We start from the raw sequence: 14203 nt of genomic DNA, 5'->3' as shown, positions 1-14203 counted from the left end.
AGCAATGGGCAATATCAGAGGACATGTATTTATGATGAGTGGGGGAACGTGTTGGAGAGTTGTTAGAGGTACCCTTTCAGCTAGTGGGATCCAGATTCCAGTCAGACTACCATCAAAGACATCTTCAAACTGTGGAGCCTCCAGTGCATGCCCACTTCTCATTACTCAGAGCAGGAAGAAGACTAAAGAGCCTAAGGTTGGCTGTTGAGAAGACTGGGGAGAGGTGGGTTGGTGTGGGAATGGGAAGGGCATTTTCAGGCACTTACAACCAGAAGCTCGAGGTGGCTGTTGCAGTCAGAGCACAGGTGTTTCACAAAATCGATGCCTAGTCTACATTTGGCCTCTCTGACGTAGTGGAGGTCACTTTGGGAGTACTGGCTACAGTAGACAAGGTTGGAGGAAGTTGTATGAGTTGGAAAGGCTGTTTGGGTCCCTGGACAGTGGTGAATGAGGAGATTTAACTTTGGTTTACAAGCAGTTCTCAGGGCCAATTACCTGGTCTGGGGAAAGTGCATATTTAGAACAAGCGGTCTGCTCAGAAGAAGATTAATATGGTCCAGCATCAATCAGGTCACAAGTGTGCCAAAGTAGAGAGTTTCAACCTGGCTACTGACCCCTCTTTCATTAAACTTTTGGTCTGATGATTTCTGTTTCTGAGAAATTGCTCCCTTGATGAAGAGTGAACCAAAGCAATTATAATTGTTGGCCCATTGGTTTATTTTCAATTACAAATTCTCCCATTTCAGACTGTAAAGGGCCTCGATCAAACTTTCTCTTGACCTACTCAACTCCAGGCAGAGCAACCACAGCTTCTGCTTCTAAGACTGTAGCTGGAGCTCCTAATCCTCAACCCAATCCCTGGGAGCAAACCGAGGTTGGGGGGATGGTGGGAGGTAGTTGTTCCTACAAGTCAGTATCTTGGCATTGGGTGACTAATTTTGTAACACTGTGACGTTTGGTTTGTATATTTTGTATAGTTGTTAACATTAACAATTTTCATTTCCTTTTGTATCAAGAGTCTTGCCAACTTGAGCCCGATGCTGGTCCGTGCTTCGGACTTTCTGATCGGTTCTTCTATAACCAAACCTCGATGGCCTGTGAACAATTTAAATTTGGTGGTTGTCTTGGAAACAAGAATAACTTTATAAAGGAACGGGACTGTTTACAGACCTGCCGAACTGAAGGTAGGTGACCGAGCTTGAGCTGACCCTTACTGAGCATTTCAGGGCAATTGTGAGTGCACAGTCCTGTATCTATAAAAGCGGAGAAAGATAATAATCAACTCTCAGAGGTAGTCCTTTCCCATATAGTCACAGTAACAGCCAATCACCATCTTTCTGTAACAGCAAGTGTCCAGCCTGTATTACAAAATGCACGGTAAAGCTCTGAGGTGTGCAGTAGAACAGAGACCTGGAAATGCAGATCCATAAGCAGTGAGCGTGGATCTCCAGCCAGCTTCCTTACCAGATCTTGTGCCAGTAGTTCCCTCGTGATGGTGACCAACCAGTAACTTTACATTGCCATTCTGTGAAGACTGTGCTTATTGCTGGGTCCATGCAGACATTCTGCATCAGCATCTGAAAGAATAATTGTTCCCTGTCTCTGACCCCTACGGGTACGGCAAGTCAATGTCTGACGAGTAAGGGTGAGTAGCCACACACTTCGTTAACAAAGCCAATGTTACCATCGTCATCGTGACTACTAGACTTTGATGTACAGTAAGAACAAGAAAATATTAAGTGTGTAAAAGTGTCAATTTCTCCATCCCCTGGTCAAGTTGCCACTTTCTCAGTAGCGGTAAATGTATGTTGCTAGGGTTTCATTGTGAATAACTGGCCATATTTGTGGCCAAATGCTCTCTGTGTAACAATCTGTGGGGATCACACTGGTGGTTCAGTGACTTCTATTGCGTGTTTTAATGAGTATATCACCACTGCCCTCAATCCTGCCTCTCATTCCTCTTCTCTTCCTCCATCACAGCTGCTTGCAGGTTGCCCATAGAAACTGGCTCTTGCAGAAAGAGCATTGACTTCTGGGCGTTTGACTCCAACATTGGCAGGTGTATCCGTTTCACGTACAGTGGGTGTGAAGGAAACGGGAACAAGTTCTACACGAAGAAGGAGTGTGTGGAGTACTGCGACCCCATCCCAGAAGGTGATGAATGTTCTTTGTGGTGTCCAGTTCCCATGAGCTCCAGCTGATGGTGGCTTTGAGCTCATTTACCTGGTTATTTCAGCTCCATAGAGTTGGATGTGGTCAAACCCGAGATTTTTAGCCACTGACCCACCTTGGTGTATTTTCATATATTTATAGAGCTCACAGCATGGAAACTGGCCCTAGACCCATCTTGTCCTTGTCATTCAGGATGCCTATCTAAGCTCTTCCAATGTGTCTGCATTCGGCACATTACCCTCTAACTTTTCCTGTCCATGTACTCTGCAAATGTATTTTAAATATTGTAATTACCCACCTCTACCACCTCCCCGGCAGCTTATCTACAGATCCACAACCATCTGTGTGAGAAATCTGCCCTCAAATCCTTTAAATCTTTCCCCTTTCCCCTTAAATCTATGCTCTCTAGTTTTAGACTCCCCCACCCAGGGGTTTAAAAAATGCTGTGAATATCTAACCTCTCTGTGCTCCTCATTATTTTTATAAACCTCTGTAATGTCACTCTTCAGCCTCCAGGCTTTCACCGTCCCAAGCTATTCAGTCTTTCCCTATAACTCCAGCCCTCCAATCCAGGAAAACATCCTGGTGAATCTTTCCCGTACTATTTCCAGCTTTTTCCCCATAATTCTTAATTCCCCTACTATGCAGAAATCTAACAGCCTTTTCATAATAATATTTACTGAGGTAGCCTCCACTGCTTCACTGGGCAGAGAATTCCACAGATTCACCACTCTTTTGTTCCTCCACATCTCCTTCCCAAGTCTACTCTCCCAAATCCTGAGGCTACGTCCTCTAGTTCTAGTCTCACCCACTTGTGGAAACAACTTCCCTGCCTCTATCTTACCTATCCCTTTAAAAAATATATATATCTTATCCATTTTCACCTCTTCTGAATTCCGGTGAGTACAGTCCCAGGTGACTCAATCTCTCTTCATAGTCTAACCACCACATCTCAGGGATCAGCCTGGTGAACCTACGCTGCACCACCTCCAAAGCCAGTATATCCTTCCTCAAGTATGGAGACCAGAACTGCATGCAGTACTCCAGATGTGGCCCCACCAGTACCCTGTACAGTTGCAGCATAACCTCCCTGCTCTTAAATTCCATTCCTTTAACAATGAAGGCCAACATTCCATTTGTCTTCTTGATAGCCTGATGCACCTGCAAACCAACCTTTTGTGGTTCATGCACAAGCACTCCCAAATCCTTCTGCACAGCAGCATGCTGCAATCTTTTACTATTTAAATAATAATCAGATCTTCCATTTTTCCTTCCAGAGTGGATGCCCTCGCATTTACCAACTTTGTACTCTATCTGTCCACTCACTTAACCAGTCTATATCTCTCTACAGACTCTCCGCATCTTCTGTACAATTTGCTTTTCCACTCAATTTAGTATCATCAGCAAACTTAGATACACAACACAAGGTCCCCTCTTCCAGATCGTTAATGCATATCGTGAACACCTACTGAACAAGATTCTTCTGCTACTGTACACAGAAGGGCTGAATCGGCTGGGGCAGAGTCTCAAACATTGAACTAATGTATTATCACCCCCAGGGGATCTCACGAGTGACAATGGTGATGTTGCTTTAAAAATATCAATTAACACTATTGAATGCAATGACCTTGAATGAAATATATTTTGCACTGTTTAGTTCTTGGTATATCTATTATGAATGAGGGTGAATTTTGAAATGAGTAAAAGTAATTTGAGACGGAGGTCACTCAGTATCATTGGATGGAATGAGCTCCACAGAGAGCCATTGCTGTGTCCAGCCTGTGATGACCCCAAAGGTAAATAATTCCTTTCTCTTTTTCCAGGGGAGGATGAGCTTCTGGCTGTTAAAGCGAAGGCTTAGATGGAAATAAAAGTTTAAGGGCAACACAAGAAGTAATTATTAGAAACAATGACTTAAAGCAACCATTCACAATGAGACCATGAGTCTGATCCTAAAAATAAGTGGCAGAAACATGGAGATTTCATGAGATCATGTTCAATAGAATGACAATGTTCTTTAACCAATTGATCCAATAAACTTAAACAATCAAAGAAATCTGTTGCCTGTCTCCAAAATGTAAAATGTTGTATATTTAATAATAGGTGGGTACTGGGCTTTTATTGTATGTGTACAATTTGTTGTGAGGATGTGTATTGTATGTAGGGTGGATGGATGTAAGTTTCGGGGTCTGTGTGTTTCATTTATGGTGTGCTATCAATGGTTTATTGTGCTCAGTGTGTGTACTTATTAAGGGATAGATTTTGCATTCCGTGTGGAGATGGGTGTGTGAGGAGGGGTGTATGTAGTAGTTTGTTAAATAGCACATGTAGATTTTAGCAAAAACAAATCAGTGGAAGAACTCAGAAGGTCATGCAGCATTTGTGTAGACAAAGAGGTGGTCAGTGTTTCAGGTCGGAGCCCAGCATAGGCACATGTAGATTGCAGGCTGCAATGTGAATCATTGTAGGTCATATTGTGTGTGGTTTGTGGTGTTGTGTGTATGCAGTTTGAAGGGCGAGTTATGGTGAGATTGTGGAGTGGAGTATGTGTATGTTGTAGTGTTGTCTCTGAATAACCCATAGCTTTGTGTGTGTGGTTGTATGGTGGGCAAGTGTGATTTGTTGGGTGTATACGTGCAGTTTATAGCGTGTTTGTTGTGTGTAGAGAGACTGTGCAGTTTGTAGGGAGGAGACGGAAGTTGGTTAGGGTGTGTGTGTGTGTGTGTGTGTGTGTGTGTGTGTGTGTGTGTGTGTGTGTGTGTGTGTGTGTGTGTGTGTGTGTGTGTGTGTGTGTGTGTGTGTGTGTGTGTGTGTGTGTGTGTGTATATATAGTTTCTAGGGGAGGTTTTGCAGTTTGCAAATGTTTTGTTGTGGGACCTCTGTGTAGGTTACAGAGGGTGTTTGTGCAGTTTGTGGGTGGGAGTGTTTAGAAGGTTGGGTGGCATATATAGTTGGTGAGATAGGGTTTATTTTGCCTGTAGGGCTGGCCACTGTAACTTGTAGTCTGGAATGTGTGAAATCTGTAGTTTAGGTTTTGTGTCATTGGGTGTGTCTGTGTTTATGTGTGAGAGTGAGGGAGAGAGATGGAGAGAAATATTTTTCAACATGTTCGAGCACAGAGCACATTCGGAGTGAGGGATGGAACATTCAGGGGGTGGAAACATAAAGGGGAAGGGTTTAATTGGGGGAGGGGCTGTGGATTCTCAGTGTATAACAGATTGGAACAAGGCTTTGGGAGATGGTGGCTTTAGGTGTGAGGAGTTTTGGGGAGGGGTAGTTAGATTGGACAGTGATTTCTGTGTTATGGAGATGGTGAATTTGCAGGGCAGTGAGTTCATTAGGTACTGGCAAATTAGAAAGTCCATGTTGATGGGGTTAGTAGAGGGTGAGAGATGGGGATGGGTGCAAAAGGGTGGTTGAATGGTGGATGATGCTGTTGGGGCTGAGCTGGTTTTGTGCATTGTGAGATGTGGGGGGAGGGGTCAGTGAGCTGTAGGGTATGCATCCAATATATCTGTAATATTTGTGTAATATTATAAATATATTGTTTGATTATACATTCTTTGTTTGCATAATTCATTATGGGTTACATGTAAGAAGTGAATGGCAGATGTCTTCATGCTATGACATCATATGTAAGTGCCTCATTTAAAAAGAAACGGACATATATCCCAAGTCCTGTGTTTTCCTTTCAAATAGCTTCTGAACGTAGAAAAACAAAACAGTTGAAACTTTGTGAACTGGAATAGGGGTGAGTGGTAGAAACCCTTACCCCACTCTCCAACGTGTCCAGGGCAGTTTTCCTCAATCGCCTGGTGGGACACCGCGGGGCACCACCTGAGCTGAATTATCCACTTTGAGGTTTCCACTCAAACTGATTTTTGTCACAAAAGCTACGGTAAAAAATGTAGATGAAGGTGTAGTGGTCGGATGAGATTAAAGTGGAACCTTTTGACCTCGACACCATGCGGTACGGGTAGCATAAACCTAATATCACACATCAGCCTGGTAACAACATTCCTACTGTATGGTTGACGTAGCACCATGCTATGGGGATGCTTTTCAGCAGAAGAGACTGGAAATCTGCTCAGGATCGATGGGAAGAGTAATGCTGCTAAATAAAGAGAGACCTGCTAGCATCTGTCAGAGAGCTTAAACTGTGGAGGAACTCAGTCTTTCAGCACACTGTCAGAGAAACTATGGAGTGGCTTCACATGAACAGAACTGATGTCCTTGAGAGACCCAGTCAGAGTCCTGACCTTCACCCAATCGACCATCTCTGGGAAGTCCATCACCACTCCCCAACCAACCTGGCACAGTTTGAGCAATTTTGTAAGGAGGTTTGGGCAAATCTTGCTCCATTCCATTCTGCAAAGCTAATAGAAACTTATCCAAAAAGACTGTAATAGATTCAAGAGATAGTACTGAGCAAAAATACTTCTGAGCTGCTGACATTTCAGTTTTTCAAAGTTTAGTTTCTCATGCTTTATAATTTTCCCTGTTTTGGGGGCTCCACTGTGGAAAAAAGATGAGCATCTGCTTCACAAATAAAAATTCTCGGTTAAATTGATCAAAAGTAGTGCTCATTTATGTGAACGAGGGGTTGGGGACTGAATGTTTTTTCAAGGCACTGTATATCCTATGAGCAGGTACAGTTTTTCTTCTGATTAAACTGTTGTGAAAGACTTCACAAGGTAGCACATCGGAAAAGAACTGATAAATGAAAATAGATTTTTTTGATGTAACAGGAAATTTTACAACAGTCTATTGGCAGAAGTGAAGAATACTTGTCAGATTGTCATTTCAAACACTGTGCCCATTTCACAACATAATTGAAGTGAACAGAAATATCTCAACCATTTTGAGACAAGGGAACATTTTGAATCGAAACCACAAATTGAATTCTGAAGGGTCACCCTTCTGTTCTGATGCAGTGCCCTCTGGTGCTGGACTCACCCACTACAGGTGTCCCCTGCTTTACAAATGTTCGCTTTACGCCACTTCGCTTTTACGAAGGACCTATATTAGTAACCTGTCTTTGCATTATAAAGAGGATTTTCGCTTTTAAGAAATATTTCCCCATATAAATTAATAGTTCTTCGCTTTACACTATTTCAGCTTAAGAAAGATTTCATAGAAACGCTCTACCTTTGTAAAAAGGGGGGGGGGGGTTGTCACCTGTATTGGAAACATCCTCTCATGTCCACTCTATCGAGGTTTTTCAATATTTTGTAGAGTTCAATGATACCCCTCACAATTCTCTGAACTCTAGAGTGTACAGGCCCAGAGCCATCAAGCATACATATTAACTCACTCATTCTTTAAACCGTTTCTGGGCCCTCTTCTTCACTAGATAAGGAGCCCAAGACACCAAATGAAGTATGACCAATACCTCATAAAGCCTTATCATTACATCCCCACATTTATATTCTAATCATTTCAAAATGAATGCTAATATTGCATTTGACTTCTTTCCTACAGGCTCAGCCTACAAGTTAACCTTTGGGGAATACTGCATGAGGGCTCCTATGGCCCTTTGCATCTCCAATTTTTGAGTTGGTTCCAGTTTAGAAAACAGCCTATGCCTTTTTTCCTTCTACCAAAGTATATGATGAAACACTTCCCTGTGCTGTATTCCTTTATCCAGATCATGACTATATAATGTGAAAATAAGTGGTCCCACTGACCCCCAGTGAGCACTGCTAATCACCAGCAGCCAACCTTTTGGCTGGAAAGGCCCCTTTTATTCCCACTCTTTGCCTTCTCATGCCTCAGCTAATCTTCTATCTATCTTAGAATTGTTGCTGCAATATCTTGTTTAGCAGCCTCATATGTGGCGCCTTGTCAAAGACCTTCTGAAAATCCAAGTGAACAACATCGACGGACTCTCCTTAGTCTAAGCTACCTATTATTTCCTCAAAGAATTCCAACAGTTTTGTCAGCCAGATTTCCCCTTAAGGAAACCATGCTGACTTTAGCTTCTTTCAACATGTGCCTCCGTAACCCGTAACCTCATCCTCCCTTCTGAAAGTGTGGGGTGATATTTGCGATTTTCCAATGCCCTGAAACTGTTCCAGAATCTAGTGCTTCTTGAAAGCTCACTACTAATGTTTCCATAATCTCTTCAATTACCTCTTTCAGAACCCTCTAATGTAGTCCATCTGGTCCAGGTGACTTATCCACCTTCAGACCTTTCCCAAGCACCTTCTGCCTCCTGACTCTCTTGAATTTCTGTTATATTGCTGTGTCTTCCATAGTGAAGACTCAAAATACTTATTCAGTTCATCCAAAATTTGTTTGTTGCCCAGTGGTCCGATATCCACTCTTGCCTTTGTTTTACCCTTTATATATCTGACAAAACTTCTGGTATCTTCTTTGATATTGTTGGCTAGCTTACCTTCATATTTCATCTTTTCTCTCCTTCTTGCTTCTTGGTTGCCTTCTTTTAGATTTTAAAAGCCTCTCAATCCTCCAGCTTTTGAGTAAATTTTGTTATAAGTTCTGCTCTCTCTTTGGCTTTTATGGTGGCTTTCAAATCCCTTGAGAGCTACTGTTGCCTCATGCTCCCTTTGGAATATTTTTCTTCTTTGAGATGAATAAATCATGCACCTTCCGAGTTACTCCCAGAAACTCCAGCCATTGCTTCTCTGCTGTCATTCTTGCTGGTGTCCCCTTCCAATCAACTTTGTCCTGCTCTTATCTCATGCCTCTGTAGTTATCTTTACTGAACTATGATACCAATACAGTACACTGAATTTTGGCTTCTCCTTCTCAAACAGCAGGATAAATTCTATTGTATTATGATCACTGCCACCTGAGCATCCCTTTACTGTAAGCTCCCTAATCAAATCTAGTTGATTGCACAACATCAAATCTGGAATTGTCTTTCTCTAGTGGACTTGACCATAAACTGTTCTAAATTGCTAACTTGTAGGCATTCTACAAATCTATTCACTCAGAATCCAGCACCAAACTGACTTTTCCAATCAGCCATGCATAATGAAATTCCCTGTAGTTATCATAAAATGCCCTTTTTACTTGTCTTTTCTATCTCCCATTGTAATTTGTATCTCACATCCTGGCTGTTGTTCAGAAGCCTCTATATCACTCCTATCAGAGTCTTTTTACCCTTGCAGTTTCTTAACTCTACCCACAAGGATTATAAATCTTTTGATCCCATGCCACTTCTTTCTAAAGATTCGATTTCATTTTTTTGTTACGAATTAAGCCTCTCCATCTTCTCTATTCTGCTGTGTACTATGTAACAAACTATATCAAGTTTGGAGGAACCTCCAAATTCTGTCGTGTACTGTCTTCCAATGTAAAGGAACAAATTACAACAAATTCAGAGTAGATTACATTTTTAACAGATTTATTATTTTACTTGCAAGACAAAGTATACTTCCAGACAAGTATCATCTGGAAAATAGCTTCGATCTTATGTTTCAAGCAAAGCACTTTTATAAAACAGAACAATAATTAGATTGCTCTAGTCCATAACATTACATTCCTCTATTATTTTTATTTATCTCATTTTCACATTTATTCTTTAGAAGCTCTATCCTGTCTATCTCTATTGTTAAAACATCCCCTCTGACCATAAAACAAATTGCCTGTCATTAAAAATAACAGCTGACTCCCATAAAACACAGGCTTGTAATTTTACCTTGCAAACCCGCAGCGCACCTTGGGATTTAATAGACACCATTCTGTCACATTACATTTTACAAAAGTTACACAAAAGACTCTTTTATGTCAAAGTTAAAACAAATCTCTACAAAGTGATCTAAATGAATTACAAATATAAAACAGAAAATAATTGATTGCATAAGTATCCATCTCCTTTAATATAACACACCAAATAATCCCAGGTGCAGCCAATTGGTTTTAGAAGTCACAAAATTAGTTAAATGTAAATCAAGTGTGCAGTCAAGGTGCTTCAGATTCAGATTCAGATTTAGTTTATTGTCATTTAGAAACCACAAATGCAATGCAGTTAAAAAATGAGACAACATTCCTCCAGAATGATATCACAAAAGCACATGACAAAACAGACTTCAATTAATTTGGTAAAAATACACCTGTATCTGGAAGGTCCTACAGCCTGTGAGTCAGTATCCTGGCAAAACTACACCTGAAAAACAAAAGTCACTTCAAGCAACTCCACAAAAAGGTTATTGAAAAGCACAAGTCCAGAGATGAATATAAGAAAATTTCCAAGTCATTGATATTGCTCAGAGTATCATCATCAATCATTAAGAAATGGAAAGAATATGGCACAGCTGTAAATCTGCTTAGGGCAGGCCTTCCTTAAAAACAACATGACTGTGCAAGAAGGGGATTAGTGAAGGAGGCCACCAAGAGACTGTTGACAACTCTGGAAGAGTTACAAGCTTCAGTGTCTGAGATGGAAGAGACTGCGTATACGACGAATATTGCCCAGGTCCTTCACTGGTCACAGTTTTACGGGAGAGTGGCAAAGAGAAAGCCACTCTTTCTCTTTGAGAAACAACTCACCTGAAATCTCAGTTAGAGTTTGCTGGAATGCATCTGGGAGACTCTGAAGTCAGCTGGAAGAAGGTTTTATAGGCTGATTAAACCAAAAATAAAGCTTTTTGGCCATGAGACTAAATGCTATGCTTGGCATAAGCCAAACATCCCACAGCATAAAAAGCACACCATCCTTACCATGAAGCATGGTGGTGGCTGCATCATGCTGTGAGGATGGTTCACTGCAGCAGGTCATGGAAGGCTTGTGAGGGTAGAGGGTAAAATGAATGCAACAAAATACAGGGAAGTCCTGGAGGAAAACCTAACGCAGTCGGTAAGAGAACTGCAACTTGGGAGAACATTTGTTTTCCAGTATGACAATGACCCCAATCATAAAGACAAAGCTATACAGAATGGCTTAAAACAACAAAGTTAAAGTCCTGGAGTGGCCACATCAGAGTCTGGACCTTAATCCAATTGAGAATTTATGGCTGGACTTGAAAAGGGCTGTTCACTCATGATCCCCATGCAATCTGACAGAGCTTGAGCAGTTTTGTAAAGATGAATGGGGAAAAATTGCAGTATCCAGATGTGCAAAGCTGAAAGAGACCTGTTTGAGCTTTTTCCTCTCCTCCACCTTCTGCCATGTCTCGTTCCTGACTCAAGGTTTACTGTTGACTGGTGGTCTTCCCAATACTTCTTCACGGGCTCCTATAGTGGCCTGCTTAAAGGTAATCCAGGCGTGTTCCGTTATTCTCTCATCTTGTTCCTCTATTTGAAGAGCCCCAAAATGGTTTTGCAAGGCGATGTGGAAATCTTTCTTGTTCCCTTCCATCTGTAGTTTTCTAACATCAAACTTTCTTTGCGTGTTCTGTTGCTTCTTCTTGGCTGACAGCTTCATCTTCAGCTTTGCAACAACCAAATGGTGGTCAGATCCAATATCTGCTCCTCTTTTGGCTCTCACATCTTGCAATGAACTTCTCCAGCGCTGGCGGACTATGTCGTGATCAATCTGGTTCTCTGTTTGATGGTCAGGCGAGACCCAGGTTATCTTGTGCAGCGTCGGTGGGGAAAGAGTGTACCTCCAATGGCCAGTTCGTTGAAGGTACAGAAGTCGGTAAGGAGTTCTCCATTTTCATTCATATTCCCCAAACTATTCTGGCCCATCTCTCTCTCCCTGCCAGTTTTATCGCTGCCTACTTTGGCATTCAGATCTCCCATGACGATCAACATATCTTGCTTAGGTACCTTTCCAACTATTGCTTGAAGCTGGGTGTAGAAGAGATCCGGGCACTTGGGGGTGGAAAAGTCCTATCCATTACTCAAGGACCGGTTCTACTGGCCCTGGATGAGGGGAGAGGTTGAAGAATACTGTAGGAAATACAGTCGTTGCATCAGGAGGAAGACCCTGCTGGCATCGGCGGCCCCTCTGTCGCACTTGCTGAGTGCGGTACCCCTGGATCTGGTGTGTATGGATTTCCTGTCGATTGAGCCGGACACCAGCAAAACCACGAATGTTTTAGTTCTCACGGATCATTACACTCAATATGCTCAGGAGTACCGCAAGGCTCAGTGCTGGGACCCCAGTTGTTTACAATATATATTAATGATTTAGACGAGGGAATTAAATGCAACATCTCCAAGTTTACGGATGACACGAAGCTGGGTGGCGGTGTTAACTGTGAGGAGGATGCTAAGAGGATGTAGGGTGACTTGAATAGTTTAGGTGAGTGAGCAAATTCATGGCAGATGCAATTTAATGTGGATAAATGTGAGGTTATCCACTTTGGTTGCAAGAACAGGAAAACAGATTATTATCTGAACTGTGGCTGATTAGTAAAAGGGGAGATGCAACGAGACCTGGGTGTCATTGTACACCAGTCATTGAAGGTGGGCATGCAGGTACAGCAGGTGGTGAAAAAGGCAAATGGTATGTTGGCATTCATAGCAAAAGGATTTGAGTACAGGAGCAGGGAGGTTCTACTGCAGTTGTACAAGGCCTTGGTGAGATTGCACCTAGAATATTGTGTGCAGTTTTGGTCCCCTAATCTGAGGAAAGACATTCTTGCCATAGAGGGAGTACAGAGAAGGTTCACCAGATTGATTCCTGTGATGGCAGGACTTTCATATGAAGAAAGACTGGATCGACTAGGCTTATACTCACTGGAATTTAGAAGATTGAGGGGGGATCTTATTGAAACGTATAAAATTCTAAAGGGATTGGACAGGCTAGATGCAGGAAGATTGTTTTTGATGTTGGGGAAGGCCAGAACGAGGGGTCACAGCTTAAGGATAAAGGGGAAGCCTTTTAGGACTGAGATGAGGAAAAACTTCTTCACACAGAGAGTGGTGAATCTGTGGAATTCTCTGCCACAGGAAACAGTTGAGGCCAGTTCATTGGCTATATTTAAGAGGAAGTTAGATATGGCCCTTGTGGCTAAAGGGATCGGGGGTATGGAGAGAAAGCACGTACAGGGTTCTGAGTTGGATGATCAACCATGATCATACTGAATGGTGGTGCAGGCTCGAAGGGCCAAATGGCCTATTCCTGCACCTATTTTCTATGTCTATGTCTATGTCTATCAGGGGCAGGACTTTGAGAGCAGGCTTATCCATGAATTACTGACTATGCTTGGGGCTGAAAAATCCAGGACTACACCTTATCACCCGCACGGTGCTCCTCAGCCCGAGAGGTTTAACTGGACATTGTTGGATATGCTCGGGACGCTGGAGATTGGGCAGATTGGTAAGTGGAGATAACATATTGGGCAATTGGTTCACTGTTACAATTGTACTCGCAATGACGCTACAGGGTACCCGCCGTATTATCTGATGTTCGGGCGAGAAGCGAGGTTGCCCATTGACTTGTGTTTTGGGGCTGAGGTGGGAAAATTACCCGGAAAGCCCTATCTAAAGTATGTGTCCGATATGAGGAGGGAGTTTGAAAGGGCGTACGAGTTGGCCGAGGCGGCGGCTACCACACTGAATCAGAGGAATAAGAGGAGATATGATCAGAAAGTGAAGTTCACTGAATTATTGCCGGGTGACCGGGCCCTTCAACGGAATTTAGGACTCCCCGGTAAGCACAAGTTGGCAGATCGATGGGCGGCCACCCCTTATGTGATAGAGAGCCAGATGCCGAATCTTCCGGTTTACCGGGTGAAACCCGAGGATGGGAAGGGGCCTGTCAAGGTACTCCATCGGAATCAGCTGCTGACCCTGGGTCAAGCGGTGCAGGTGGATGAAGAGCCAGAGTGGGAGGTTACGCCTAGTACAAGGTCTCTGCGGGGGCGCGGGGTGAGGGAAGAGCCCGCTGCGGAAGAGACGGGGCCGGTCCTTACCCCGGGAAAAGATACCGATTCGGAAGACGACAATTCAGATGTGTGGCCCCTGTTTCCATTCGCTAGTGCTCCAGTACCAGAAGAGGAGGCTCCTGGCCCTTCCCCTACTGAGTTAGGTGAGAGGAGGGAAGGTGTTGATGGGCAGACTGAGATGCAGCCGGCATTGGGGGGAGAGAGGGTGGAACCCGAACACGAGCCAG

At 43.0% G+C, this 14203-nt stretch overlaps 1 protein-coding gene across 2 annotated transcripts in view; it reads left to right on the top strand.

The window, feature by feature from the left end:
- ambp (alpha-1-microglobulin/bikunin precursor) overlaps window positions 1-14203 on the top strand; it is a 52675-nt gene that overhangs the window by 5891 nt on the left and 32581 nt on the right. The window contains exons 3-5 of one of the 2 annotated variants that reach the window (XM_073052102.1): window positions 1017-1184; window positions 1981-2154; window positions 3996-4228. The exons of the other annotated variant lie outside the window; for it this stretch is intronic. Of the exons in view, the coding sequence (XP_072908203.1) occupies window positions 1017-1184; window positions 1981-2154; window positions 3996-4033 (380 nt within the window). The 3' untranslated portion in view covers window positions 4034-4228. Of the gene's footprint in view, window positions 1-1016; window positions 1185-1980; window positions 2155-3995; window positions 4229-14203 lie in introns of those variants that run through there. 2 annotated transcript variants of the gene reach the window in all.

This window comes from Hemitrygon akajei, chromosome 7 (assembly GCF_048418815.1).
Source record: "Hemitrygon akajei chromosome 7, sHemAka1.3, whole genome shotgun sequence".
NCBI lineage: Eukaryota > Metazoa > Chordata > Chondrichthyes > Myliobatiformes > Dasyatidae > Hemitrygon > Hemitrygon akajei.
This window is presented reverse-complemented; position numbering and strand designations above follow the sequence as displayed.